The sequence below is a fragment of the Carcharhinus amblyrhynchos genome, chromosome 34 (assembly GCF_965287045.1).
Source record: "Carcharhinus amblyrhynchos chromosome 34, sCarAmb.v2.hapA, whole genome shotgun sequence".
NCBI lineage: Eukaryota > Metazoa > Chordata > Chondrichthyes > Carcharhiniformes > Carcharhinidae > Carcharhinus > Carcharhinus amblyrhynchos.
Window position 1 is genome coordinate 15,667,711 of NC_137357.1, and position 26,237 is coordinate 15,693,947.

The window sequence follows — 26,237 nt, forward strand, 5'->3', positions numbered from 1 at the left end:
GACATAGGATCAGAATTAGGCCATTCAGCCCATCGAGCCTGCTCTGCCATTCAATCATGGCTGATATTTTTCTCATCCCTATTCTAATGCCTTTTCCCCATAACTCCTGATCCCTTTATTAATCAAGAACGATCAATCTCTGTTTCAATGATATGGCCTCCACAGCCTTCTGGAGCCAAGAGTTCCACAAATTCACCACTCCTTGACTGAAGAACTTCCTCCTCAACTCTGTTTTAAAGGATTGTCCTTCAGCCTGAGGTTGTGCCCTCTGGTTCTAGTTTTTTCTACGAATGGAAACATTCTCTCCACATCCACTCAATCCAGGCCTCGCAGTATCCTGCAAATTTCAATGAGATCTCCCCCTCATTCTTCTAAACTCCAACAAGTCCAGACCCAGAGTCCTCAACCATTCCTCATAAGACAAACTCTTCATTCGAGAATCATTCTTGTGAACCTCCTCTGGACCCTTTCCAAGGCCAGCATATCCTTCCTTAGGTATGGGGCCTAAAACTGCTCACAATACTCCACATGGATTCTGACCAGAGCCTTATACAGCCTCAGAATTACATCCCTGCTCTTGTATTCTAGCCCTCTCGACACGAGTGCTAACATTGCATTTGCCTTCCTAACTGCCAACTGAACCTGCACATTTGCCTCAAGAGAATCTTGAACAAGGATTCCCAAGGCCCTTTGTCCTTCTGATTTCCTAAGCATTTCCCATTTAGAAAATAATCCATGCCTCCTTTCCTCCTTCCAAAGTGCATAACCTCACACTTTTCCACATTTCCATCTGCCACTTCTTTGCCCATTCCCCTAACCTGTCCAAGTCGTTCTGCAGCTACTCCCCTGCCCTCCTCAATCGTACTATCCCCATACATTTCTTTGCATCATCTATAAACTTAGCAACAAGGCTTCCGGTTCCTTCCTCCAAATTGTTAATGTATAGTGTGAAAAGTTGTGGTCCCAGCATCAACCCAAGGCACACCATTAGTCACCAGCTACCATCCTGAAAAAGACCCCTTTATCCCCACCCTCTGCCTTCTGCCAATCCTCTATCCATGCCAGGATCTTACCCTGAACACCATGGACTCTTAACTTAGTTAACAGTCTCCCAAGAGGCACCTTCCTTAAACTTCCCCCTTCTCACCTTGAATCTGTGCCCTCCCACCCCCCCATGTAATTGACACTTCCACCTGGGAGAAAAGCCTCTGACTATCCACCTTGTTTGTGCCTCTCTTAATTTTGTCGACCACTCTCAGGTCTCCCGTCAGCCTCCAGTGAAAACAATTCTATTTGATTCAACCTCTCTTCACATGGCCTTACCTGTGCTTATGGAAGCAAGACTGTGGACAAGAGTCCAATATCTGACTGAAGATTAATATCGTGGCTTCTGCAATCTCAGGACATTGGAAAGAATTTTACAGCCAATGAACCAACAGCAGAAAGAAAGGATTATGCTAATCACAAGCACTGCCTGCGAGCACTAAATGCAGTCAGAAGTCTCACAACTCCAGGTTAAAGTCCAATGGCTTTATTTGGTAGCACAAGCCATTGGTGTTGCGAGACCTCTTACTGTGTTGACACCAGTCCAATGCCGGCATCTCCACATCAGCACTAAATGTGTGCAGCATTGAAGCAGACATCAAAAAGAATCCAATTATTTCAATTCCTTGTAGATTGCAGACTTTTGAGTGCCAGGAAGTTGGTTTCAGGAACTTCACAAGAAGCAAAGACAGCCAGCTGACCACTTTTGTCTCAGAATCAAGCAGCTGGAGCAGGCCATACAGCCCAGCGAGCCTACACCCTGCATTCAATACCATCATGGTCGGTCTCCACTTTCCCGCGCACTCACCATCTCCCTCAATTCCCTCCGACGCCAAACATCTTGACCGGAAGTCTCCAACCTCGCCCTTGGCTGGGATTCACCAGTCTCGCTGCAGCAAACCGAGATTGGGCTGACTGCCAAATTCCCCTTTCTTGCTGCCAGTGGGGGAGGGACAAATGAGAGCAGATTTAAGACTGAGTTGAGGAGGAACGTCTCCACACAAAGGGTTGTGAATCTGTGGAATTCCCTGCCCAGTGAAGCAGTTGAGGCTGCCTCATTGAATGTTTTCAAGGGAAGGATAGATAAAGTTTTGAACAGTAAAGAAATTAAGGGTTACAGTGAGCGGGTGGATAAATGGAGCTGAGTCCACGAAAAGACCAGCCATGATCTTATTGAATGGCAGTGCAGGCTCGAGGGGCCAGATGGCCTTCTCCCGCTCCTAGGTCTTCTGTTAACCCCGACCCTTATCCACCTCAGTTTTAAATCTGTTCAACGAGGGAACACTTGCAGCCCTCTGGGGTAGAGAATTCTGAAGATTCACAACCCTTCAGAGTGCAGCAATTCCTCCTTATCTCAATCCTGAATAGTACTCCTGCCCTTCACCCTGAGACTGTGCCCATGCCTGCCATCATCAGGCTCCTTTCAAAATCTCTTATGTTTGAATTTTGGAGTTCTAAACACAGAAGTAGATAGAATGTATGCCCAGTTTCCAAAATCTCTCATCCTAGAACCATCCCACCCCGTCCCAAGGTGCCAATCTAGAATAAGAACAAGGCCATTCATCGCACTAGTGTGCATGGGCTGTGAGAAAGAGCAATCCAGTTAGTCACCCTCTCTGCATCCCTGCAACGCTCCCTTCCCCCTTCAAATATCCATAAAAATGGACAAAACCTTCTGCAGGAGGGCAAAGATTGAAGAGAACACAAGAATGTAAGAACTAGGAGCAGGAATAGTCCATCTGGCCCCTCGAACCTGCTCCGCCATTCAATAAAATCATGGCTGATCTTTCTGTGGACTCAGCTCCACTTACACGTGTGCTCACCACAACCCTTAATTCCTTTACCGTTTAAAAATTTATCTATCCTTACCTTAAAAACATTTGAAGAGGTAGCCTCAACTGCTTCACTGGGCAGGGAATTCCACAGATTCACAACCCTTTGTGTCAAGAAGTTCCTCCTCAATTCAGTCTGAAATCTGCTCCCCCTTATTTTGAGGCCATGCCCCCTAGTTCTAATTTCACCTGTCAGTGGAAACAACTTCCCTGCTTCTATTTTATCTATTCCCTTCATGATCTGACATGTTTCTATAAGATCTCCCCTCATTCTTCTGAATTCCAATTAGTATAGCCCCAGTCTACTCAGTCTCTCCTCATAAGCCAACCCCCTCAACTCCGGAATCAACCTAGTGAATCTTCTCTGCACCCCCTCCAGTGCCAGTACATCCTTTCTCAAGTAAAGCTTCCAGCTGTTTTCACCACAAGGAATGAGTCGGAACCGCCAATCGCAAGAACATTTCGGTGCTCTCTCGCTCATTTCAATGAATAAGTTGTGATTGGTGTTTAGTTGGCCGACATGCTTATTTGTTCCCACAGAAGGTTGTTTTTTAAAAAAATCCACGACTGGTACTAAAATCCACAGACGGGGAGCTGCCAATTAGCTGATAACTTGTTGCTTAGTGACATCGCGTTCGAAGTAGCAACACAACTGAACTCATTTCAATATTTCCGACAGCACCGAGTATCAAAATGAAGGGATTGCTGGCTCTCAGAGTCACTGATCAAAGCCGGAATTTTGCCTTCTGACAGCTTTACCGGCGTTGATTCGGATAATAGCGAGCGAGCGGGGAAAAGAGTCAGGAGCTGTCACTGAGAAGCTTACACAGGAATTCTGGCAGCAATTTTTTTTTAAATCCTTAGCAGAGAAGTTGGAATGAAATTCGGTACAGCAGCACACTTGGGTAAGTGCGTACATCTATCTTCACACAGATAGCTTCCGTCCTCGTGCTAAAATGGAAGAATATCTGAGGTCCAAACATCTGTTAAACTGCACCCCCCCCACCCCAAGTGTTAAATTTTCTCTCACTCTTTCCCTGAAGGTGCCGACTGTTACTGTCCCTCCCCAGTGACTGTTATCCGTGCATGAGCTGAGATGGTGACTGTTGGCAGGCAGCCTTCAACACTACTATTCCTGCAAACTCATCTCCAAAATCTGTGGTCTGGGCCTCGGCTCCTCCCTCTGTGACTGGATCCTAGACTTTTGAACTCACACACAGCAATCAATAAGGACAGGCAACAACACCTTCTCCACCATCATCCCCAACACCGGTGCCCCACAAAGCTGTGTTCTCAGCCCCCGACTATACTCCTTATACACCTATGACTGTGTGGTCAAATTTCTCTCCAATTCGATTTTCAAGTTTGCTAATGACACCACCGTAATGGGTCAGATCTCAAGTAATGACAAGACAGAGTACAGAAATGAGGTAGAGAATCTGGTGAACTGGTGCGGCAATAATAATCTCTCCCTCAATGTCAACAAAATGAAGAGCTTATCATTGACTTCAGGAATCGTAAAGACGATCATGCTCCTGTCAACATCAATGGGGATGAAGTAGAAATGGTCAAGACCATTGGTGTCCAGATGACCAATAACCTGTCCTGGTCCCTTAATGCTGACACTATAGTTAAGAAAGCCCACCAACGCCTCTACTTTCTCAGATGATTAAGGAAATTCTGGATGTCCCCTATGACTTTAACCAACTTCTGCTGATGCATAAATAGCTTTCTTTCTGGTTGTATCACAGCTTGGTATGGCTCTTGCTCTGTCCAAGACCGCAAGGAACACCTAATGTTAAAGTAGCCCAATCCATCACACAAACCAGCCTCCCATCCAATGACCCTGTCTACACTTCCCCGCTGGTGATCTGGACACGTAGAAACTTGAAGATCTTGACCCTTTCTACTTCATCCCCATTGATGTAGACAGGGACACATTCTCCTTTACACTTGCTGAAATTAATGACAATCTCGTTCATTTTGTTGACATTGAGGGTGTCTGTCCGTTGTTGCACCAGTTCACCAGATTCTCTATCTCATTCCTGTACTCAGTCTCGTCATTATTTGAGATCTGACCTCTACGGTGGTGTCATCAGTAAACTTAAAAATCGAATTGGAGAGAAATTTGGCCACATAGCCTCGGCAAAGCAGACAGCACAATCAAGGACCCCACACAACCCGGACATTCTCTCTTCCTCCTTCTTGTCAGGAGGAAGATACAAAAGTCTGAGGTCACGTACCAATCGACTCAAGAACAGTTTCTTCCCTGCTGCTGTCAGGCTTTTGAATGGACCTACTCTCGCATTAATTTATTCTTTCTCAACACCCGAGCTTTTAGTGTAACACGACATTCTGCAGTCATACCTTTCCTTCTCCCTGGTTTACTTTACTGTTTTGTCTGTATCACGTGCAAGAAAAAATATTCTATCGCCACACATGTGACAGGAAGACCCACTTCCCCCTGCCGAGCCCAGGCTTGTCTACATCCAGCAGGGGCAAGCTGAATTTCTCCTTCCCTGGCTCAGACGTCCGACACTGCCAGATCTCACCTGTTGTCAGGTTGTGTCTGCAGGCGAGGAATCAGAGCTGCGACCACCTATTTCTGCACTAGCTGCATTCCCTGGGATGTTGCCATTGTCGGTAAGGTCACCATATCTGCCCACATTCATCCCTTTCCCACCCAACTGGTGTCCCTGAGATGCTGCAGCTTCTTGTGACACCTCTGAGGAGCATGTGGAGAAGGTACTTATTCCTTGCAGCAGTTTAACACAACTGAATATTACGTTGGGTCGGGAAAGCCAGACTGGGCAAGTTTGTCTGAAGGACATGGGTAACTCGGGGAACTTTTAAACAAAATCGACAGTTTCATTCTCACTTATTCCAGCTTCTTAATTTCTAGATTTCATGCCTTCTAGCTTCTTAGTATGGAACTGTGGTTTGACTCGGATGGCACAGTGGCTAGCACTGCTGCCGACAGCACCAGGGACCCAAGTTCGATTCCCGGCTTGGGTGTCTGTCTGTGTGGAGTTTGCACGTTCTCCCCACGTCTGCGTGGGTTTCCTCTGGGTGCTCCAGTTTTCTCCCAGTCTGAAGGGCGTGCTGGTGAGTTGGATCGGCCAGACTAAATTGCTCCATAGTGTTTGGGGAGGCAGGGGGTGGTTTTAGCAGGATAAATATGTGGGGGTTACAGGAATAGGACCTGGGTGGAATTGTTGCCTGTGTAGACTCAATGGACCAAATGGCCTCCTTCTGCACTGTAGAGATTCAATGCGTTGGCTCTGTCTTTACCCAGTAAGCTCTTGGAATGGTTTATTGACTCACATCATTTTAAGGCAACTTTGGCCACAGGACAGAACTCCTGCCCACCCTCTAATCCACTGCACTGATTGATAATGTCTTAAAAAGGTGGGTGGGTGGGGAGAGTGGACTTCTGTTTAAAATAAAACAAACTAAACGTTTCTCAAGGAGGCACTGATGTGGGTGTCTGCCACAAACATTACATTGACCCTTCCGTGTCGGGTTGTAAGTTTAAATACTTGGAGCCAAGTTTTCCCTGTCACTGAGGTTGGACTGAGTACACACCAACCTGTCTCCAGCTGTGAAAACATGTGGAGCTGCAGAATGTCAGCAAGCCAACACCCTCAAAAAGAGATGTGGGGGCAGGGGGGCGGTGGGGCAGGACTTCTATTATTCTGAAAAGTCCAACTTTCATTTTTGGGAGTGAAGACACAGTGGTCAGTGAGGGGTTAAAAGTTTGATGGGCCTTGTAAAAGAATCAAACTCGGTATCCGGTTTATGGGGACGGGGGTGGTTGTTGCAGTGAGGGCGAAACTGTGCAAGTCATTATGTATAAAGAGTTATTCAGGTTGTAAGAATGCACTGAACTTTGCAGCGACCAGAAGCCATGTGAATACAGACAGACACAGTGAGCAGAATTCACAGTTACATCATGCATTCCACAGTCTACGTCACACCACAGTTCCTTCCTCAAAGCAGCAGATGTGCAACCTCAGGCTCCAAGTCAAAGCAGAAGCAACTGAGACAGGCAAGGCATCGGATATTTAAACAGCTCTCAGGAATGCCTGCTGTCCCCAAAGTGATCCTACACTTCCGCCTGTCCGGCCACCCGCCCACCAGGAAGTGCAATTTGAATCCAGTTCACTTCAGCCAAGTGCTTTCAGATGTGACAAGCAGGGTTTCAAAGGGAAAAAACACACAGACACACTCACATGGACTCTCACACACACACACACACACCACACCCCCATGGACACGGACACACACACACACCCCCACCCACGGACACACACACACCGCCACCCACAGTCACACACACACCGCCACCCACACCCACCCACAGACACACACACACACGGGCTGGATGAGAAGGGGAATGTGAATCCGTTCACCGAATTCCAGACACAATCTGCTGTCCAGTCAATGCATTAGTGAAGAAAGCAGGGATGATTCAGCAGGAGAGGACAAGGGGAAAAAATGCACTCTGTCACTTCAAGGAAAAAATTTATAATTACCACCGGAGACAACCAAGTCTTAAGTTCACCATCATGGAATCATAGAATCCCTACAGTGTAGATGGAGGCCACTTGGCCCGTCGAGTCTGCACTAACTCTGACAGAATATCCCACCGAAGCTCTACCAACATAACCCCACCTATTTACCCCATTAATCCCCCGAACCTACACATCTTTGGAAATTTGGAGCAATTTAGCATCGCCAATCTACCTCGCCTATTCACCTAGGGACACAAAGGGGCAATTTAGCCTGGCCAATCCACCTAACCTGAACATCTTTGGACTGTGGGAGGAAACCGGAGCACCCGGACGAAACCCACGCAGACACGGGGAGAATGTGCAGACTCAGCACAGACAGTGACCCAAGCTGGGAATTGAGCCTGGGTTCCTGGCGCTGTGTTAACCAATTTACTGCCTGGATCACCTTGCTGATCAGACAAGATTAGTTGTGTGAGAGAGACAGATAGCAGGAATGAGAGAGAGGAGACAGGGAGAAACAAAATAAATAAAATAAATATGGTATCCCCAGCATATATGAAATGGTCAGAACAGTGCAAGCCAGTCTATGCACTTGTTACAATCTCTCCGGCAGCTTCCTTGAAGTTAACCACAGTGAAGGCTTGTTCTCAGAACTGGTTGTGACTATGAGACATAATACAGCAGCAGTGACTTCGCCAGACCAATTGCTCACAGTATTGCAGAATCTCCCGAGTATGCTGTCAGTGATGTCAGGATCCTTCAACCCAAGGCACAGTAAAAGCAGGGGTCAAGTGGCCTGAACCACACACCGCAGACAGCCACTGGGGCTGGCGTCCATGCTCAGTAATCCCTGGCTGCTGTTGGTCTCTGGCCTGCAGTTGCATGAGAACAAGCAACAAGCTTTCAACTCCCTTACTCAGACCTGGCCCTGGGTGAGAGGTGACATTACAATTCTGGGTGGCCCCACAGTGGGAACAAAATGCAGCTCAAGTGTACTGGAGCCAACTCATGGTCAGTGAGAGAATCACAAGCATGTCCCAGAGGAGATTTTGGGTGATGCCTCAAGTGCATCACAAAGCAATATGACTGATTTGATTTATTATTGTCACATGTATTAACATAGAGTGAAAAGTATTGTTCCTTGCGCGCGATAACAGGCAAAACATATCGTTCAAAGAGAAGGAAAGTTGTGAGTGCAGAATGCAGTGTTACAGTCATAGCTAGGGTTTCGAGAAGATCAACTCAATGCAAGGCAGGTCCATTCAGAAGTCTGACAACAGCAGGGAAGAAGCTGTTCTCGAGTCAGTCAGTACATGACCTCAGGCTTTTCTATCTTTTCCCTGATAGAAGAAGGTGGAAGAGAGAATGTCCAGGGTGCGTGGGATCCTTAGTTATGCTGGCTGCTTTGCTGAGGCAGCAGGAAGTGTAGACAGAGTCAATGGATGGGAGGCTGGTTTGTGTGATGGATTGGGCTACATTCACGACCTTTTGTAATTTCTTGTGGTCTTGGGCAGAGCAGGACCATACTAAGCTGTGATACAACGGGAAAGAATGCTTTCTATGGTGCATCTGTAAAAGTTGGTGATTTGTAGCTGACATGCCAAATTTCCTTAGTCTTCTGAGAAAGTAGAGGCATTGGTGGGCCTTCTTAACTATAGTGTCAGCATGGGGGCGACAGGATCAGCACTGCAGGGCCATGTATGATCTCTCCACAACTTGATGTGTTCAGCAAAGGGTAACTCGTCCAGGAGCCATGTTGCAGTCTGGTTGTCTCTCCGGAAATTCCTGCACTTTATTCCCAATCCTCCAAACCCTTCCGGCTGCCTCGGGTGGTGTAATAATTTGCTCTCTCCGAAGGAGTCGCTGGGACTGGAAAGGTTAACTCTGTTTGTCCCTTGACAGGTGCAGCCAGACCTTCCAAGCTTTTCCAGCATTGTGTGTGTGTGTGTGTGTGTGTGCGCGAGTGCACATGTGTTTTTTTTTAATCGCGGTTCTCATGCAATGGCTCAGCAGACACGGAGTTCAGAAAGGAAAGGCTTACGTAATGAGGTGAAAACAAATAAACACCTAAAACCAAGGCACACTGGCACGGTAATGGTGAAGATACCCTCAGCCTCTGCTACACCCTGCTGCCTAATGACTGTAAGCATGGAAAGTATCTCCTTCACTCTGCCACCAACAGCCTCAATGACTTTGTTTACTCAGCCAACTGAGCAAAATGAATCATTCATCGATGTACACATTGTACAGAGGCTCTGTACTTTTGGATGTACCTGAAAGATTTAACCACCTTGCTCTGGGGTGATTCAGCATTTTTATCCAAGAACGGCAGATGCAGTAAATATTTCATTTCATTCTCTCCTCCTGATTTTTCTCTTTCCCTCCAACCTTGGCATTTAATTTTCTTTCTGTCACTCCTTCATTTCCTCGATTTGATTTGTAAATTTCAGTGTGTGACTTGATCTGCCTTTTGGGACGACGTCATTTTTCCGGTCCCCGGAAATCACGCTCTCTGCTGTATACTCAGCACATAAGGCCACCCTTCTCTCTAGCCGCAGGAGTGGTCAGCCTTAACCTTTCATCTCACAGACGCACGTCTGGCTTTCCAGTGTCCCATAACTGGGTGCAAGGGATCGAGGCGGCAATGTGGGTTCTGTCACAAAGATGCAGGCGAGTTTAAGACGCTCCCAATCTTAGCGTTGTACGTTGGTGGCATATCCTGGCGCTGACCACGACCAGGCCAGCAGGCTTGCTTCCTGCCTTCAGAGCAGGAGTCAAGCCCCGTTTCTGGAGGAAATCCAATCCAAAAACAACACCGTGGAACATGGACACAGTAACTTCTTCAATGCACTCACTCATGTCAAAGTACATCACATCAATGTTATCAAACACATTGAATACTAGGCAACAGAAGGGAATTATGGGCCATAATGTGCAGAGCTGTGCTCAGATATCTAACCATGCTTACAGCGACAAAGGTTCATCTGGACTTGAAACGTCACCTCTTCTCTCTCCTTACAGTTGCCGCCAGACCTGCTGAGATTTTCCTGCATTTTCTTTTTTGGTTTCAGATTCCAGCATCTGCAGTAATTTGCTTTTATCTAACAATTCTCTCGCACGTTTCTCACTTTCTAATTCAACTTTTGTGCAAACGTACCTCTCTCACCAAGCTCTTAGTCATCGGCCCTAATCTGTCCCCGTGTGGCTGGCTGGAAACGTTTGTTTTATAATGTTCCAGTTCAGCAGCCTGGGGATGTCTATCATATGAAAGGTGCAATGTAAGTACAGGATTGGGTTGGAGTGACAAGTTGCTGACAGGGTGTAACCTTGCAACGTCGGAAAGCAGGAAGCCAGGACCTGACTGAACGGAGCAAACAGCAGTGCACCTTCTGAATCAACCAAGTCAGCATTAAGTGCAGCAATGAGAATTAGGAATGATCAGAATGAGATTACTGCAAACAACTCAGGGATTTGTGGAGCTGGAGGAAATTGGAAAAACATGAAGGAGCAAGGCCAGAGAACACAACGTGGAAAACTTTAAAATGAGGCAATGTAGGGATCTAAGAAAACCTTCATCAAGACAGTCCACACAACAACAAAGCTGACATTCCCTATGTCAGCACAAGTTCGTCATGATCTACGTGTGACTTTGGTCAGGTGCAGGAGCTGAGAATCTGATCTGCAGATCAGACAGAATATGGAATTCTTTTCCAAGGATCAATTAGATGATGTCTCTTCGAGGCATTTATTAGGCATACAATGCCAAGGTCAAGGATAGTTCTCCTTGTGAGTTGGTGCACCATTGTCTCTTCCTGGCTATTTGGTCAGCAGTTTCTCATCCTGAGGTCAAAAACCAGATTCTTATCTCAGGCAGTTATTAGTCAAGCCTGGTGCTCTTCTATTTGTTTCTAAGGCAACATCTCAACTCCACTGGGAAGGTGAGCATATTACCTCATCCATGTACAAACACATGAGGAAGCTAATCAAGAAAGCATCCTCCGAAAGACTTATTGTTTACTGGAGTTGGTGAAAAACATCCTCATGATCACGGCACTTTTGAAATCTTGCCGACAGTCGCGGTCTGACAGGCACATTTGCACACTCAAGTGCTGTGGGGCTCTCTTACTTCTGTGTAATCTTGATTCGGGTAAATAAATTTGGTCGGTAGTTTTCACCTGCCTTGATGTTTTGCCACCTATCGCCATTGCCTGGCAGGCCAATTGGTGCAATCCCCAGCACACTGTAGCTCAGTAAAGAGGGGAATTTGCTGCTGTTCCAAGCAGGCATGAGGGCGTACATTTCTGATACAAGATATTGCAGACGGCGACTGTGCTTTGTGGCAAATACAACACTAAATTGCAGCTTCATTTAATTTGTACTGTTTCAATAATCATTATTCTTCCCTCAAATAAACATGGTGAGTTTTTTTTTAGTACCAAATGAATAAAATGCAAAGGTGCCAACTGACACAGCAACTCTCTCTGCCTCCAGATGTCTCAATGTCCTTTCTAATCAATAAAACACTTCGGAAGTGTGGCCACTTCCCCTCCACTGCATAAGGGCCTGCATTTCATTGGCTTGGCAAGTGTTTTGAGATGTTTGGAGGTTGTGAGAGGTGCTCCATAAATGCATATCTTTCTATCTTCAACCTTTCATTCTTTTGGTTACCAACTAAAGGGAAATTTCTTCAAAGAAAAGAGAATTTGTTCTCACTCTGCAGCCCATCACTTAACTGAAAAATATCTCAAAGCACTTGACATCCAACTTTTTATGAGCTAAATTCTGCATTCACCTCGAACAAAAGAGGTACAAGCTGTTCAGCAACTCACTTCTCTCAGAAAAACAAAGAACAAATAAAATTACAGCCCTCCAAGCCTGCGCTGACCATGCTGCCCGTCAGAACTAAAAGTCCTGTGCTTCCAGGGACCATATCCCTCTATTCCCATCCCATTCATGTAATTGTCCAGACGCCTCCTAAAAGTCACGATCGTACCTGCTTCCACTACCACCTCCGGCAGCAAGTTCCAGGCACCCACCATCCTCTTTGAAAAAAAAACTTGCCTCGAACATCTCCTTTAAACCTTGCCCTTGCACCTTAAACCTGTGCCCCCGAGTAATTGACTCTTCCACCCTGGGAAACAGCTTCTGACTATCTTGGAATATAGTGTTCAATTCTGGATGCCATACGGCCAGAAGGAGGTGGAGGTTTTGGAGAGAGTACAGAAAACATTTACCAGGATGTTGCCTGGTACGGAGGACATTAGCTATGAGGAGAGGTTGGAGAAACTTGGTTTGTTCTCACTTGAGCAACAGAGGTTGAGGGGAGACCTGATAGAAGTCTACAAGATTATGAGGGGCATGGACAGAGCGGATAGTCAGAAGCTTTCTCCCAGAGTGAAACAGTCAATTACCAGGCAGCATCGGTTTAAGGTGCGAGGGGCAAGGTTTAAAGGAGATGGACAAGGCAGATTTTTTACAGAGGGCGGTGGGTGACTGGAACTCATTGCCAGGGGAGGAAGTGGAAACGGATACGATACTGACTTTTAAGGGGCGTCTGGACAAATACATGAATAGGATGGGATACGGTCCCCAAAAGGAGAGGGGGTTTTCGTTAAGTCGGGCAGCATGGTCGGTGCAGGCTTGGAGGGCTGAAGGGCTTGTTCCTGCGCTGTGGTTTTCTTTGTTCTTTGTATGCACTCTGTCCACGCCCCTCCGAACCTTGTAGACTTCTATCAGGTCACCCCTCAACCACCGTCGTTCCATCCAGTGAGACCAAACCAAGTTTCTCCAACTTAAAAGCGTCCACATCCTTCTGGTAGTGCGGCGACCAGAATTGAACACTATATTCCAAGTGTGGCATAACTAAGGTTCTATAAATCTGCAACGTGACTTGCCAATTTTTAAAATAAATGCCGATCAATGCACCTGCACACCCAGATCCCTCTGCTTATCAATACTTTTCATGGTTCTGCCATGGTTCACCCTCATTTATATATTTAATTCCTTCAGCAATACTTTGTGTATCGAAAGTTACAGCACTAGCGACTGAGCAAGCACAGTAAACCAAGCTGCAGCCACATAGCCTGGTAAAAGATTGTCCAACAGTCAGAGATATTACTACAATAGCAGGAACAGCCAAAATGCCAATCGGAACACACTTCTCGGTGTTCATTCATCAATTTGTGAGACACATCCAATTATTTCAGATCTGTATTTGTTACACTAAACTACAAATGCTACTTCCTCATAGTGGCATAGTGGTTCGCACTGCTGCCTCACAGCACCAGGGACCCAGGTTCAATTCCAGCCTTGGTCACTGTGTGTGGAGTTTGTACGTTCTCCTCGTGTCTGGTCGGTTTCTCTGGGCAATCTGGTTTCCTCCCACACTCCAAAGTTGTGGTAAGTCGTCTCACAACGCCAGGTTCAAGTCCAACGAGAACATTTGGTAACTTCGTCAGGTGACTCACCTGATGAAGGGGCAACGCTCTGAAAGCTCATGCTACCAAATAAACCTGTTGGACTTTAACCTAGCGTTGTGAGACTACTTACTGTGCCTACCCCAGTCCAACGCCGGCAACTCCACACCCGAAGATGTGAAGATTGTTTGGATTGGCCATGTTAAACTCCCCCTTCGTGTCAGGAGGATTATCAAGCTAAGTACATGGGGTTATGGGGATAGGGTCTGGGTGGGATTGTTGTCAATGAGAGCTTGGTGGGCCAAATGGCCTCCTTCTGCACTGTAAGGGTTCTATGATTCTACAATGTACGTGTAGTTAATGGGGAGAACTGGGGGAACCAACCGAAGTAAGGATGCAGACAGATCATAGAAATAGAAATCATAGAACCCTACAGTACACAAAGAGACCATTCGGCCCATCGAGTCTGCACCGATCACAATCCCACCCAGGACCTACCCCCATATCCCTCCATATTTTACCCAATAATCCCTCTAACCTCAGCATCGCAGGACACTCAGGAGCAATTTTAACATGGCCAATCAACTCAACCCGCACATCTCTGGTGTCCACTATCAAGAGTGGACAAATATCTGGCAGCTGGAAATTGTGAAATTGTTCACTTTGACAAGAACAACAAAAGATCCGTGTACTACCGCAAAGGAAAACGGCTGCAGAATTCTTCGGTGCATGAGTCAGGAATAGTTATTATGCAGGTCCAGCGTGTAAACCAGAAATCTGATGGGACGTTATCCTTTAGTATGAGAAGAATTGAACATAAAATTAAGGATCTTATGCTTCAGTTATACAATGCACTTATGAGATCACATCTCCAATACCATGCGCAGTTCTGGTCTCCTCATTTCAGGAAGGTTGTAACCGTGTTGGAGGTGATTCAGAGGAGGTTTACTGAAACAATACTAGAAATGGGTAGGTTGTCTCATGAAGAACTCTGGAGTTTCAAAAACTGAGGGGTGACTTGATTGAAATCTACAAGATCCCAAAAGGTATTGCTGAGGTGGGCTCCTATGGTTGAGTCCAGAACTAGATGGGGTGGGGGGGAGGGTACTCTGTTTGGGAATTTGGAGTTGCCGTTTTAGGACAGAGGTGAGGAGAAATGTTTTTCTCTCTCAGAAGGTTGTGGGACATTTGAACTCTCTGCCTCACAAAGCAATGGAGGTGGGAGGTCACTGAATATTTTTAAGGCAGAGGTAGAGAGATTCTTGTTGAACAAAGTAATCGAACGTTATCGGGGGCAGATGAGAACGTGGAGTACGAAACACCAACACATCTGCCATAATCTCACTGACTAGGGGAGCAAGCTTGAGGGGTTGAACGGCCGACATCTGCTCATATTTCATTACATTTGAGTAAAAATGTTACCTGATTCCAGTTTAACTCACCAATGAATACCATGTTTCCCACTTTTATTCCCCAACACTGTAGACTTCCCTTAAAGTTATTTTCACTTCCCCTCCTTGGCAAGATGATGGCATAACTGAGCTGGTGTGAAATTTTTTTTTTTACTTTATGCGTGAGGAAGCGAAGAGACAAAATAATTGTTGGCTTTGCGAAACAGCGCTGTGTGTGTGGGTGTGTGGGAGGGAGGCTGTTATTTGTTTAAGCATGGCTCAGTGACATCATCGCTGATGAAAGCTGAATTCCTGTTTCGTGGCTGCCTTCAGGCTGATGCAGCTTTGGGAAGGATAGCCAAGGGGGACAAGCTCGGTATCTCCATCGTCCGTGACTGAAAACGACCACCAGCGGCCGAACCCGTCTGCTGCAATTTCCCACCAACTTCACTCACACCGTCAAACAACAGCAGAGGCACCAACTCAAGGGCAGAACGCTTGATTGGCTTCCAAAACAAGTTTCTATTGGACCCCAGGACATTATTCACTGCTGCTCCTCTCTGGATTCCCAGATGGCCAGCCATGAAAAGACAGCATCGCTCAAACAAGACTGGAATCTGAGATTTATTGAGCGGAATGGATTCCCCGGAGCCAACAGCAAGAAGAATCAACCAGGCCTTTTCATATCCCGAAGAACAGCCACAGTTTTGCTCCCGTGTGCGGGATATTGAAACACTGGCAGAATTTTCATTCATTCTTCCCAAAATAATAAATGGAGGGACTGAACAATGATAGGCAGGAATTTAAATTTTACTTTGGCAATCCTCCCCTGCTCTCACCCTCTCTCCACTCCAACCCCAAAGCTTATTTAGACCACACCCTGAGCAAATTGTTTGACAAAATCGAACTGGCAGTGACTAAGATTGAGGACTTAGAAATTTTGGGATGAGGGGAATTGGGGAAGTTGTTGACTGGAGCGGGGTTTGGGGGCGGGGGGGGGGTGGTTGGGCAGGTGGTGAGATTTCTCACCACTTGAAATTTCAAGTAATTGCTAATCGCATACCAACCAGGAGACATAGAAGAATCTGGTGAACTGGTGCAGTGACATTCATCTGTCCCTCAATGTCAACAAAATATCATTGACTTCAGGAAGCGTAGAGGAGAACATGCTCCTATCTACATCAATGGGGACAAAATGGAAATGGTCAAGAGCTTTAAGTTTCCACATCACCAACAACCTATCCTGGTCCCCTCATGTTGACACTACAGTTAAGAAAGCCCACCAACACCTCTACTTTCTCAGGAGACTAAGGAAATTTGGTATATCCGCTATGACCTCACCAAATTTTACAGATGCACCATAGATTCTTTCTGGTTGTATCACAGCTTGGTATGGCTCCTACTCTGCCCAAGACTGCAATGAATGTAGCCCAATCCATCTCGCAAACCAGCCTCCCATCCATTGACTCTGTCTACACTTCCCGTTGCCTCGGCAAAGCCGCCAGCATAATTAAGGATCCCACGCACACCGGACATTCTCTCTTCCACCTTCTTCCTTCGGGAAAAAGACACAAAAGTCTGAGGTCACGTACCAACCAACTCAAGAACAGCTTCTTCCCTGCTGTAATCAGACTTTTGAATGGCCCTACCTCGCATTAATTTGATTTTTCTCTGCACCCTAGCTGTATATTGTGACACTACATTCAGCACTCTCTTCCCTTCTCTATGAACAGTATGCTTTTTCTGTGCAGCGCACAAGAAACAATAATTTTCACTGTATGTTAATGTATGTGACAATAATAAATCAAATCAAAATCCAATCAAATCTTAACTCAAATAGACAAAGCTCTTCATCACAGGAAAATTGGTGGGGTGGTGAATAGTGAGGAGGATCCTTTTAGATTACAGGAGGATATAGATGGGCTGTTCAGATGGCAAATGGAATTCAATCTGGGTTAAGTGTAAGGTGACCAACTTGGACAGGACAAACAAAGCAAGGGAATGCATGATGAATGGCAGGACCCTGGGAAGTACTGAGGATCAGAGGGAGGTATGCAGATTCCCTGGCCCCTTAAGGTAGCAGGACAGATGGATGAAGTGGTTAAGAAGGCAGATGGTGTACATGCTTTCGTTAGCCAAGGCATAAAATTTATGAGCATGGAAGTTATGCTGGAACTATACAAAATGTTAGTTAGGCCGCAGCTCAAGTATTGTGCGTAATTCTGGAATCCACAATGTTGTTCATCGATTGTCATTGATGAGGACCTCGATACCATTCGCCATTTTGAGGTTGGTTGCTGTGTGTCCGAAGATGACTGATCAGGCCAATTCGGGCACGGAATGTCCTGGCACATATTGGACAGACTTGTGTAGTTGTCGCACTGGTGGTTCTGGACTTGTGCAGCTTGCGCTTTAGTTGTGCTTCAGCAATACACCTTGCTTCGTAAGCTTGACAGCCTTTGCGGATGAGGCAGCGCCAGGTTGGGCGGTTTGGTGCCAGCTTTTCCCAGGTGGACATGTCAATGTCAAGCGACTTCACGGAGGCCTTGATTGTGTCTTTGAAATGTTTCTTCCACCCTCCATGTGAGCGTCTTCCAGCAGAGAGTGCCCCAAAAAGGAGCTGCTTGGGTATGAGCTCGTCTGACATACGGATGACATGACCTGCCCACCGGGTGTGCACTCTCATCAGCAGTGTGTGGACTGATGGTAGACTTGCTCTAGAGAGAACTTGTGTCTGGTACTTTGTCTTGCCATCTGATGCATAATATTCTGTGAAGACAAGTCATGTGGAAATGACTGAGCTGTCTTGCATGCCTTTGACACACTGTCCACATTTCACAGGCATACAGGAGGGTAGTGAGTACCACGGCATTGCAGACCTTCAGTTTTGTTGCCAGGCTGATTCCTCGACGTTCCCATGCAGTGGAGCGCAGTCTACCAAAAAGAGAGCTTGCCTTTGCTGTTCTGCAGTTAACTTCTCTATCAATAGTCACTGCTTGGGAGAGGGTGCTGCCAAGGGAAGTGAACTGGTCCACTGCCTGTAGTTTTTGCCCTTTGATTGTGATTATGGGTTGTGCGTACGGTGCATGAGGAGCAGGCTGGTGCATGACTTCAGTCTTTTTAATGTTGATGGTGAGTCCAAAGTTGTCACAAGCCATGGAAAGTTTGTCCATACTGACTTGCATTTCTGGCTCTGAGCCAGTATACGGGGTGCAGTCATCTGCAAAGAGGAAGTCTCTCGGAACAGTCTCCTTCGCTTTGGTAATAGCTTGAAGTCTCAAGTTGAAGAGCTTCCCATCCACTGTGTACCTGAGGCTGATTCCAGCAACACTGTCCTGGAAGGCATCATTCAGCATGACAGTAAACATCATGCTGAACAGTGTGGGTGCGAGCACACAGCCCTGTTTGACGCCATTGGTGACTGGGAATGCCTCAGAGGATTCTCGGCCATCCAGTACTCTGGCCATCATGGAACTGGCATACCCTGTGAATGAATTTGGGAGGGCAGCCAAACTTTGACACGATCCTCCACAGGCCCCGTCAGCTTCCAGTGTCGAAGGCTTTCGTGAGGTCAACAAAGATTGTGTAGAGCTTGCGATTCTGCTCCTGACATTTCTCCTGAAGTTGGCTTGCTGCAAAAATCATGTCAATAGTCCCGCAACCTTTGCGGAAGCCACACAGTGACTCTGGAAGCAGGCCCAGCTCCAGATGAGTGACCAGATGATTTTGCAGGATTCATGCGAGGGTTTTTTCTGTCATGGAGAGCAGCGAGATTCCTCAGTGGTTGTTCCATACTTGCCGATTGCCCTTCCTCTTGTAGAAGTGTACGATGGAAGCAATATAGGAGGGATGTGATAGCACTGGAAAGGGTGCAGAAGAGATTTACCAGGATGTTGCCTGGGCTCAAGAGTTTTAGTTATTGGATAGATTGGGGTTGTTTTCCTTGAAGCAGAAGGAAATGAGGAGGAACCTCATTGAGGTTATTAGGGGCACAGATAGGTTAGTTCGCAAGGAACTTTTCCCCTGAGCAGAGGGGTCAAAACCAGGCAGGGGGGGTCAGAGATTTAAAGTTTAAATTTATTTGTTAGTGTCACAAGTAGGCTTACATTAACACTGCAATAAAATTACAGGAGCAGGACATTTACAGAGGATTTAAGGAAAAACTTTTCCACCCAGGGGTGTTGGGGGACTGGAACTCAGTGTCTGAAAGGTTGGTGGAAGCAGGAATCCTCATAACATTTCAGACGAATTTACACCTGCGCTTGTGATGCTAAAGTACACAAGGTTATGGGTCAAGTTCTAGAAAATGGGATTAGAAAAGCTAATTTCTAATTGTTTTTGACTGACACAGATATGATGAGCCAAAGGGCCCTTTTTCTGTGCTATAAAACTCTATGACTCCATGAGTCAGATTTGTTTGGCTTATGACTCTCACTCACTGTTGATTCATCTCAGAGAAACTCAAGGCTCACCCCCTCATCTCCTTCCTGCACCTCCCACCCCATGATCTTCACCAAATGGTTGCTTGCTTTCTTGTGGTATTGGATCATGTCTCCAAGTTCCTCGAGCTCGTTCCAATACGAGCTCAAATTCTTCCAGCTTAACTTAATCCAACACTTAGTGACCAATCAATTGCACAACACCCCAAGAGGAAAAGCTAGCAGAGCTTTCACTGCATCTCTTTCCCACACAGTTCATTCACCTCCTTCATCCAAACTGACATTCAATACTTCAACAAGAATTTCACAGTCAAGCTGTGGACTTACTTTTTCAAGGGTTCAATGGCTGTCTTCTGAATCTGGTTGACCTAGTAAAGAGACAGAGAAGGTATTCCCATCAGTTAACTGTGAGATGAAGAGTAAACGATGAGGCACAGAGACAGCACAATATCATGGAGCAAGGATGGAGCTAAACTGGCTTGTTCCACTATTCTGAATTGGAAATAACCTGGGTACAAAATGCATGGGTGAATGGAAACAACTTTACACCTGACGACATCCAATAATATCAGATTTGGGGAACCATCTCACAGCACGTAGAGATGAGGTAATTGACATAGCTGAGGTGAACAAGACACAAGGCAAGTTGCATACATGGTGAATGGCCTTGGACAGAACGTTTGGTTGACGACCTGAAGCCATGGGAACACATGAGCACAGGAATCCATCTGGTTACAAGCTCTCCCACAAATATTCTCCCCATGTTTAATCTACCAAACCCATTCATAATTCTCAGCCTCTTTGTTAAATCGTAGGATCCCTATGGTGTAGGGGGTCATGCATCGAGTCTGCACCGACTCTCTGGCTGAGTATCTTATCCAGGCCCTCCCCACTGCCCTTTTCCTCAATCGTCCCTTCGCCTTCACTGCTCTGAAGAGAATGACACCACGTTCTCCACTCTCTTCACATCACTGAAGTCCCTCATCCCGGGCCATTTCAGTCAACAGCCACAGTGCTGCCTATTTTGCTATTTATTAGTGTCACTCATAGCGCTATAGCAACACTGCAAAGAAGTTACTGTGAAAGTTCAAAGGTTTCTACATCCTTTTTGAGGTGTGATGTTGAGAACCAGCTGAGGTTGAACCAGTGATTTGCAAAGGCCCAGAGTAACTCGCTTGTATTGGTAATCTACGCCGATACTTACAAAGCCTAGTTTTGTTTAAAAATCTTCCCAACTCATCCTGAGACAGGAGGCAATGGCGGTGTGGTAACGTCACTCTGCTGGTAACCCAGAGACCCAGGCTAATGATCTGGGGTCATGAGTTCAAATCCCACCATGGCAGCTGGTGAGCTTTAAGTTCAATTAATAAATCTGGAATAAAAAGTTAGTCTCAGTAATGGTGACCAGGAAACAAGTGTCGATTGTCAGAAAAAGCCATCTGTTTCACTCATGTCCTTTAGGGAAGGAAATCTGCTGACCTTACCCAGTCTGGCCTACATGTGACTCCAGAGCCACCGCAATGTGGTTTATCTTAGCTGCCCCTCTGAAATGGCCGAACAAGATATTCAGTTCAAGGGCAATTAAGGAGTGGCAACAAATATTGGCCCAGCCAGTGAAGCCCACATCCCATGAAAGAATGAAGAAAACAAAAGTACACTTTCGAAAGGATATGAAGGCACTAAAGAGATTCAGAAAAATGGTTTCAGGGTCGAGGGACTGCAGTTATGTGGACAGACTGGAGAAGTGTAGCAAGTTCATCAAACCAGGGCAGGGTTTACTCAGTTCACGGTAGGTTGTTGGGGAGAGTTACAGAACAAAGATATCTCGGGGCACATGTTCACAAGTCCTTGAAAGTGGACAGAGTGGTGAAGAAGACATTTGGCATGCTTGGTTTCATTGGTCAGAACATTGAACACTGGAGTTGGGGCGTCTTGTTGAAGTTGTACAAGACATTTGTAAGGCCATACTTGGAATACTGTGTACAGTTCTGGTCACCCTATTATTGAAAGAATATTAAACTAGAAAGAGTGCAGAAAACATTTACGAGGACGCTACCAGGACTTGATGGATTGAGTTATAAGGAGAGGCTGGATGGACTGGGACATTTTTTTTTCTGGAGATAGGAGGCTGAGGGGTGATCTCATAGAGGTCTACAAAATAACGACGGGCATCGATCAGCTCGATTGTCAATATCTCCTTCCAAAGGTCGGGGAGTCTAAAACTGGAGGGCATAGGTTTAAGGTGAGAGGTGAGAGATACAGAAGTGTCCAGAGGGGCAATTTTTTCACACAGAGGGTGGTGAGTGTGTGGAACAAGCTGCCAGAGGTAGCAGTAGAGGCGGGTACAATTTTGGCTTTTAAAAAGCGTTTAGACAGTTACATGGGTAAAATGGTTATTGAGGGATATGGGCCAAACACAGACAACTGGAACTAGCTTATGGGTTTAAAAAAGGGGCGGAATGGACAAGTGGGGTCAAAGGGCCTTTTTTCATGCTGTATAACTCTATGACTCTTAGGGTAGCCATGTGGATAGATTGGACAAGCTATGACTGTTCTTCCTAAAGAAGAGGAGCTAAAGAGGGGATTTTATAATTGTGTTCAAAGTCATGGGGGGCTTCTGGGCAGAGGATAAGGAGAAATTGTTCCCACTGGTGGAAGTATTGAGAGCAGCGATTTATGGGGATTGATGGAGGATAAACTAAATAATGCATTTAATGGAATGAGAGATGGGGGTGGGAAGTGGGAGGGAGGAATGCCATATAAAGAGTTAATGGAAATACAGTCTGCACTATCAGTGATTAAAGATGACAGGACAGCAGAGTAAGCTGACAGATCGTTCTATGTGCTAAGCCTGGTGATGTACATAGCAGGCATAATGTTCAATACAAGGTCAAGTTTATCTCCTCGCAGGCTTGCCTCCGGAAGTCTCTATCAATCCTTACCAAGGACAACCTCAACTCAGGCCACAACGGTGATAAAAGAATTGGCACCAAAGGTCCATCACTCAGGTATTCTTTCCCTCAGTTCCTCCACCCTTCCTCCTAAGAACCCTTTGACCAAGTTCTACTCATAGCTGCTTCCCGTGCCCAGGCTATTTACTCTGACAGAACCATCAGATGATTGTTGTGTCTGCGAAGTGCTGGTCTGAGTATAAGTGGTTTTGCTTTGACAAAGCAGGTGTTCTAGCAACACATATGGAGCATAAAAACAGACAAGTAATAGTGCGTGGCTTTCTTCCCACTGTCCAAAACCCAAAGATGTGCAGGTTTGGCAGATTGGCCATGCTAAATTGCCCCTTCGTGTCCCAGTGAAGGAGATTAGTGGGATAAATGTACACAGTTACGGGGGTGGGGGCTGGGCCTGCGTCAGATGCTGTCAGAGAGTCAGCGCAGTCTTGATGGGCCGAATGGCCTGCTTCAATACTGTAGGGGATTCTCCGATGTTAAAACATTTGTGCCACAGCTGGAGGTAATGCAGGTGGGGTTGGATTCCAAAACTACATGAAGGATATTTAACTAAAAGAGGGAGATTATATTTATTTCCTTGCACCGGGCAAAAGACTTGGCATTTGGAAGAACGAAAGGTGAATTATTACGGATCTCCAAAAAATGAAGAGACATGTGACAGACAGCCATCTACACAGCCGTCTGTGGTAGGTAAAATGTTAGAATCCGTCATTAAGGAGGAAATTGCGAGGCATCTTGAAGGGAATTGCTTGATAGGGCGGACGCAACACGGTTTCATTAAAGGGAAGTCGTGTCTGACAAATTTACTGGAGTTCTATGAGGATGTGTCTAGGGCAGTGGATAGAGGAGAGCCGGTGGATGTGGTCTTTCTGGATTTTCAGAAGGCGTTTGACAAGGTACCTCACAAGAGGTTATTGCAGAAGGTCAGGGGACATGGAGTTGGGGGTAGGGTGTTAGCGTGGATAGAGGATTGGTTGTCAAATAGGAGGCAGAGAGTGGGGGTCAATGGGTGCTATTCGGATTGGCGGTTGGTGACTAGTGGGGTGCCCCAGGGGTCGGTGCTGGGTCCTCAGCTATTTACCATTTATATAGATGATCTGGAGGAGGGAACCGAGTGCAGGGTGTCGAAATTTGCTGATGACACCAAGATTGGGGGAAAGGCAAATTGTGCGGAGGGTGTGGAGAGTCTGCAGAAGGATCTAGATAGGCTGGGCGAATGGGCCAGGAAATGGCAAATGGAATTTAATGTTGGCAAGTGTGAGGTGGTCCACTTTGGTAGGAAGAATGGTAGGAAGGACTATTACTTACGTGGCGAAAAACTGCAGCAGGCGACGGTGCAGAGGGACCTCGGGGTCCTTGTGCATGAGTCGCAAAAACCCAGCTTGCAGGTGCAGCAGGTGGTCAGGAAGGCGAATGGGATGCTGGCCTTCATAGCGAGGGGGATTGAATATAAAAGTAGGGAGGTCTTGCTGCAGCTGTATAGGGCATTGGTGAGGCCGCAGCTGGAGTACTGTGTGCAGTTTTGGGCGCCGCACCTGCGCAAGGATATTTTGGCCCTGGAGGGAGTGCAGAGGAGGTTTACTAGGCTGATACCGGAGTTGAGGGGATTGAGCTATGAGGAGAGGCTGAATAAACTAGGCTTGTACTCGTTTGAGTTTAGAAGAATGAGGGGAGATCTCATTGAGACGTATAAGATGATGAATGGGATGGATAGGATAGAGGTGGAGAGACTCTTCCCGCTCAAAAAAGACAGTAGGACTAGGGGGCACAGCCTCAAGATAAAGGGGGGGCGGTTTAGAACGGAGTTGAGGAGGAACTTCTTCACTCAAAGGGTGGTGAATCTCTGGAATTCTCTGCCCGTTGAAGTGGTGGAGGCTACCTCGCTAAATATTTTTAAGAAGCGGGTTGATGGGTTCTTGATAAGAGAGGGGATTAAGGGTTATGGGGAGAGGGCGGGAAAGTGGAACTGAGCCACAACAGAGCAGCCATGATCTTATTGAATGGCGGGGCAGGCTCGAAGGGCTAGATGGCCTACTCCTGCTCCTATTTCTTATGTTCTTATGTACATAAAACCAAATGCAACAAATTCAGGACTGAACAAAAGGATCAATCCAGCAAGTTTAAAACTTTAAAACTGGAGGAAGTGTGTTGAGATGGATAGAAAACTGGTTGGCAGAAAGGAAACAAAGAGTTGGAATTAATGGGTACTTAACAAATTGACAGGCAGTAACGAATGGGGTGCCAAAGGGATCAGTGCTGGGACCCCAGGCATTTACAATATATATTAATGATTTGAATCAGAGAACAAAATGTAACATCTCAAAATTTGCAGATAATACCAAGTTGAATGGGAGGGTGAACTGTGACGAGGATGCAGAGATCCCCCTCATGATCTGGACAGGTTGGGTGAGTGGATTAATCAATGGCAGATGCAGTATAATTTGGTAAGTGTGAGGTTATTCATTTTGGAAGCAAAAACAAGGCGGCAGATTACTACCTGAATGGTTGTAAATTGGGAGAGGGGAGTGTGCGCAGCAGGACCCGGGTGTTCTTGTGCACCAGTCACTGAAGGTAAGCATGCAGGTGCAGCAGGCAGTAAAGAAGGCAAATGGTATGTTGGCCTTCATTGCGAGAGGTTTCGAGTACAGGAGGAGGGATGTGTTGTTGCAATTATACAGGGGGCCTTGGTGAGGCCACACCAAGAGGACTGTGTGCAGTTTTGGTCTCCTTTTCTGAAGAAGGATGTTCTTGCTCTTAGAGTGCAGCGAAGGTTTACCAGGCTGACTCCAGGGATGGCGGGACGGATATGAGGAGAGACTGACTAGGTTAGGATTGTTTTCGCTAGAGTTCAGCCTTAGATTCAGACAGCCCATTCACATACTTTAGAATGTGCTCTCGTGATGTACACGATGCCACAAAGGTCACATTTAAAGTTGCAGATCAATTGCTGGAAAATGGGATGAGATAGATAGGTACTTGATGGCCAGCACAGATACAATGGGCTGAAAGGCCTCTTTATGTGCTGGATGGTTCTCTGACAAATGGCTAACTTTTCGCTTGTTCAAAAAAATCACTGCAGATTTGAAAGATTTTCCAAAGTGATAGGAGGCAGTGGCGTGATGGTATTGTCACTGGACGAGTAATCCAAAGACCCAGGGGAATGCTCTGGGGACCCATGTTCAAATCCCCTCATGGCAGATGGTGAAATTTTAATTCAACAAAAATGAAGGATTAAAAGTCGAATGAGGAACCATGAAACCTCTGTCGATTGTATTACAGCTTGATCTGGCTCCTGCTCTGTCCAAGGCCACAACAAACTACGAAGGGTCATGAACGAAGTCCAATCTATCACGCAAACCAGCCTCCCATCCATTGATTCCGTCTACACTTCTCGCTGCCTCGGAAAAGCAGCCAGCATATTCAAGGACCCCACGCATACTGGGCAATCTCTCTTGCACCTTTTTCCGTCGGGAAAAAGATACAAGAGTCTGAGGACACATACCAACCGACTCAAGAACGACTTCTTCCCTGCTGCTGTCAGACTTTTGAATGGACCTAAGCTGATCTTTCTCTGCATCCGAGCTTTGACTATAACACTCTATTCTACATCCTGTGGGCGGGACGGTGGCACAGTG

The 26,237-nt window shown here is 46.3% G+C and overlaps 1 protein-coding gene across 1 annotated transcript in view; it reads right to left on the reverse strand.

Moving 5' to 3' along the window:
- The window catches only part of bin3 (bridging integrator 3), a 150,586-nt gene that overhangs the window by 66,394 nt on the left and 57,955 nt on the right, over positions 1-26,237 (reverse strand). The window contains exon 6 of the mRNA XM_080217061.1: positions 19,964-20,004. Within this exon, the coding sequence (XP_080073187.1) occupies positions 19,964-20,004 (41 nt within the window). The remainder of the gene's footprint in view (positions 1-19,963; positions 20,005-26,237) is intronic.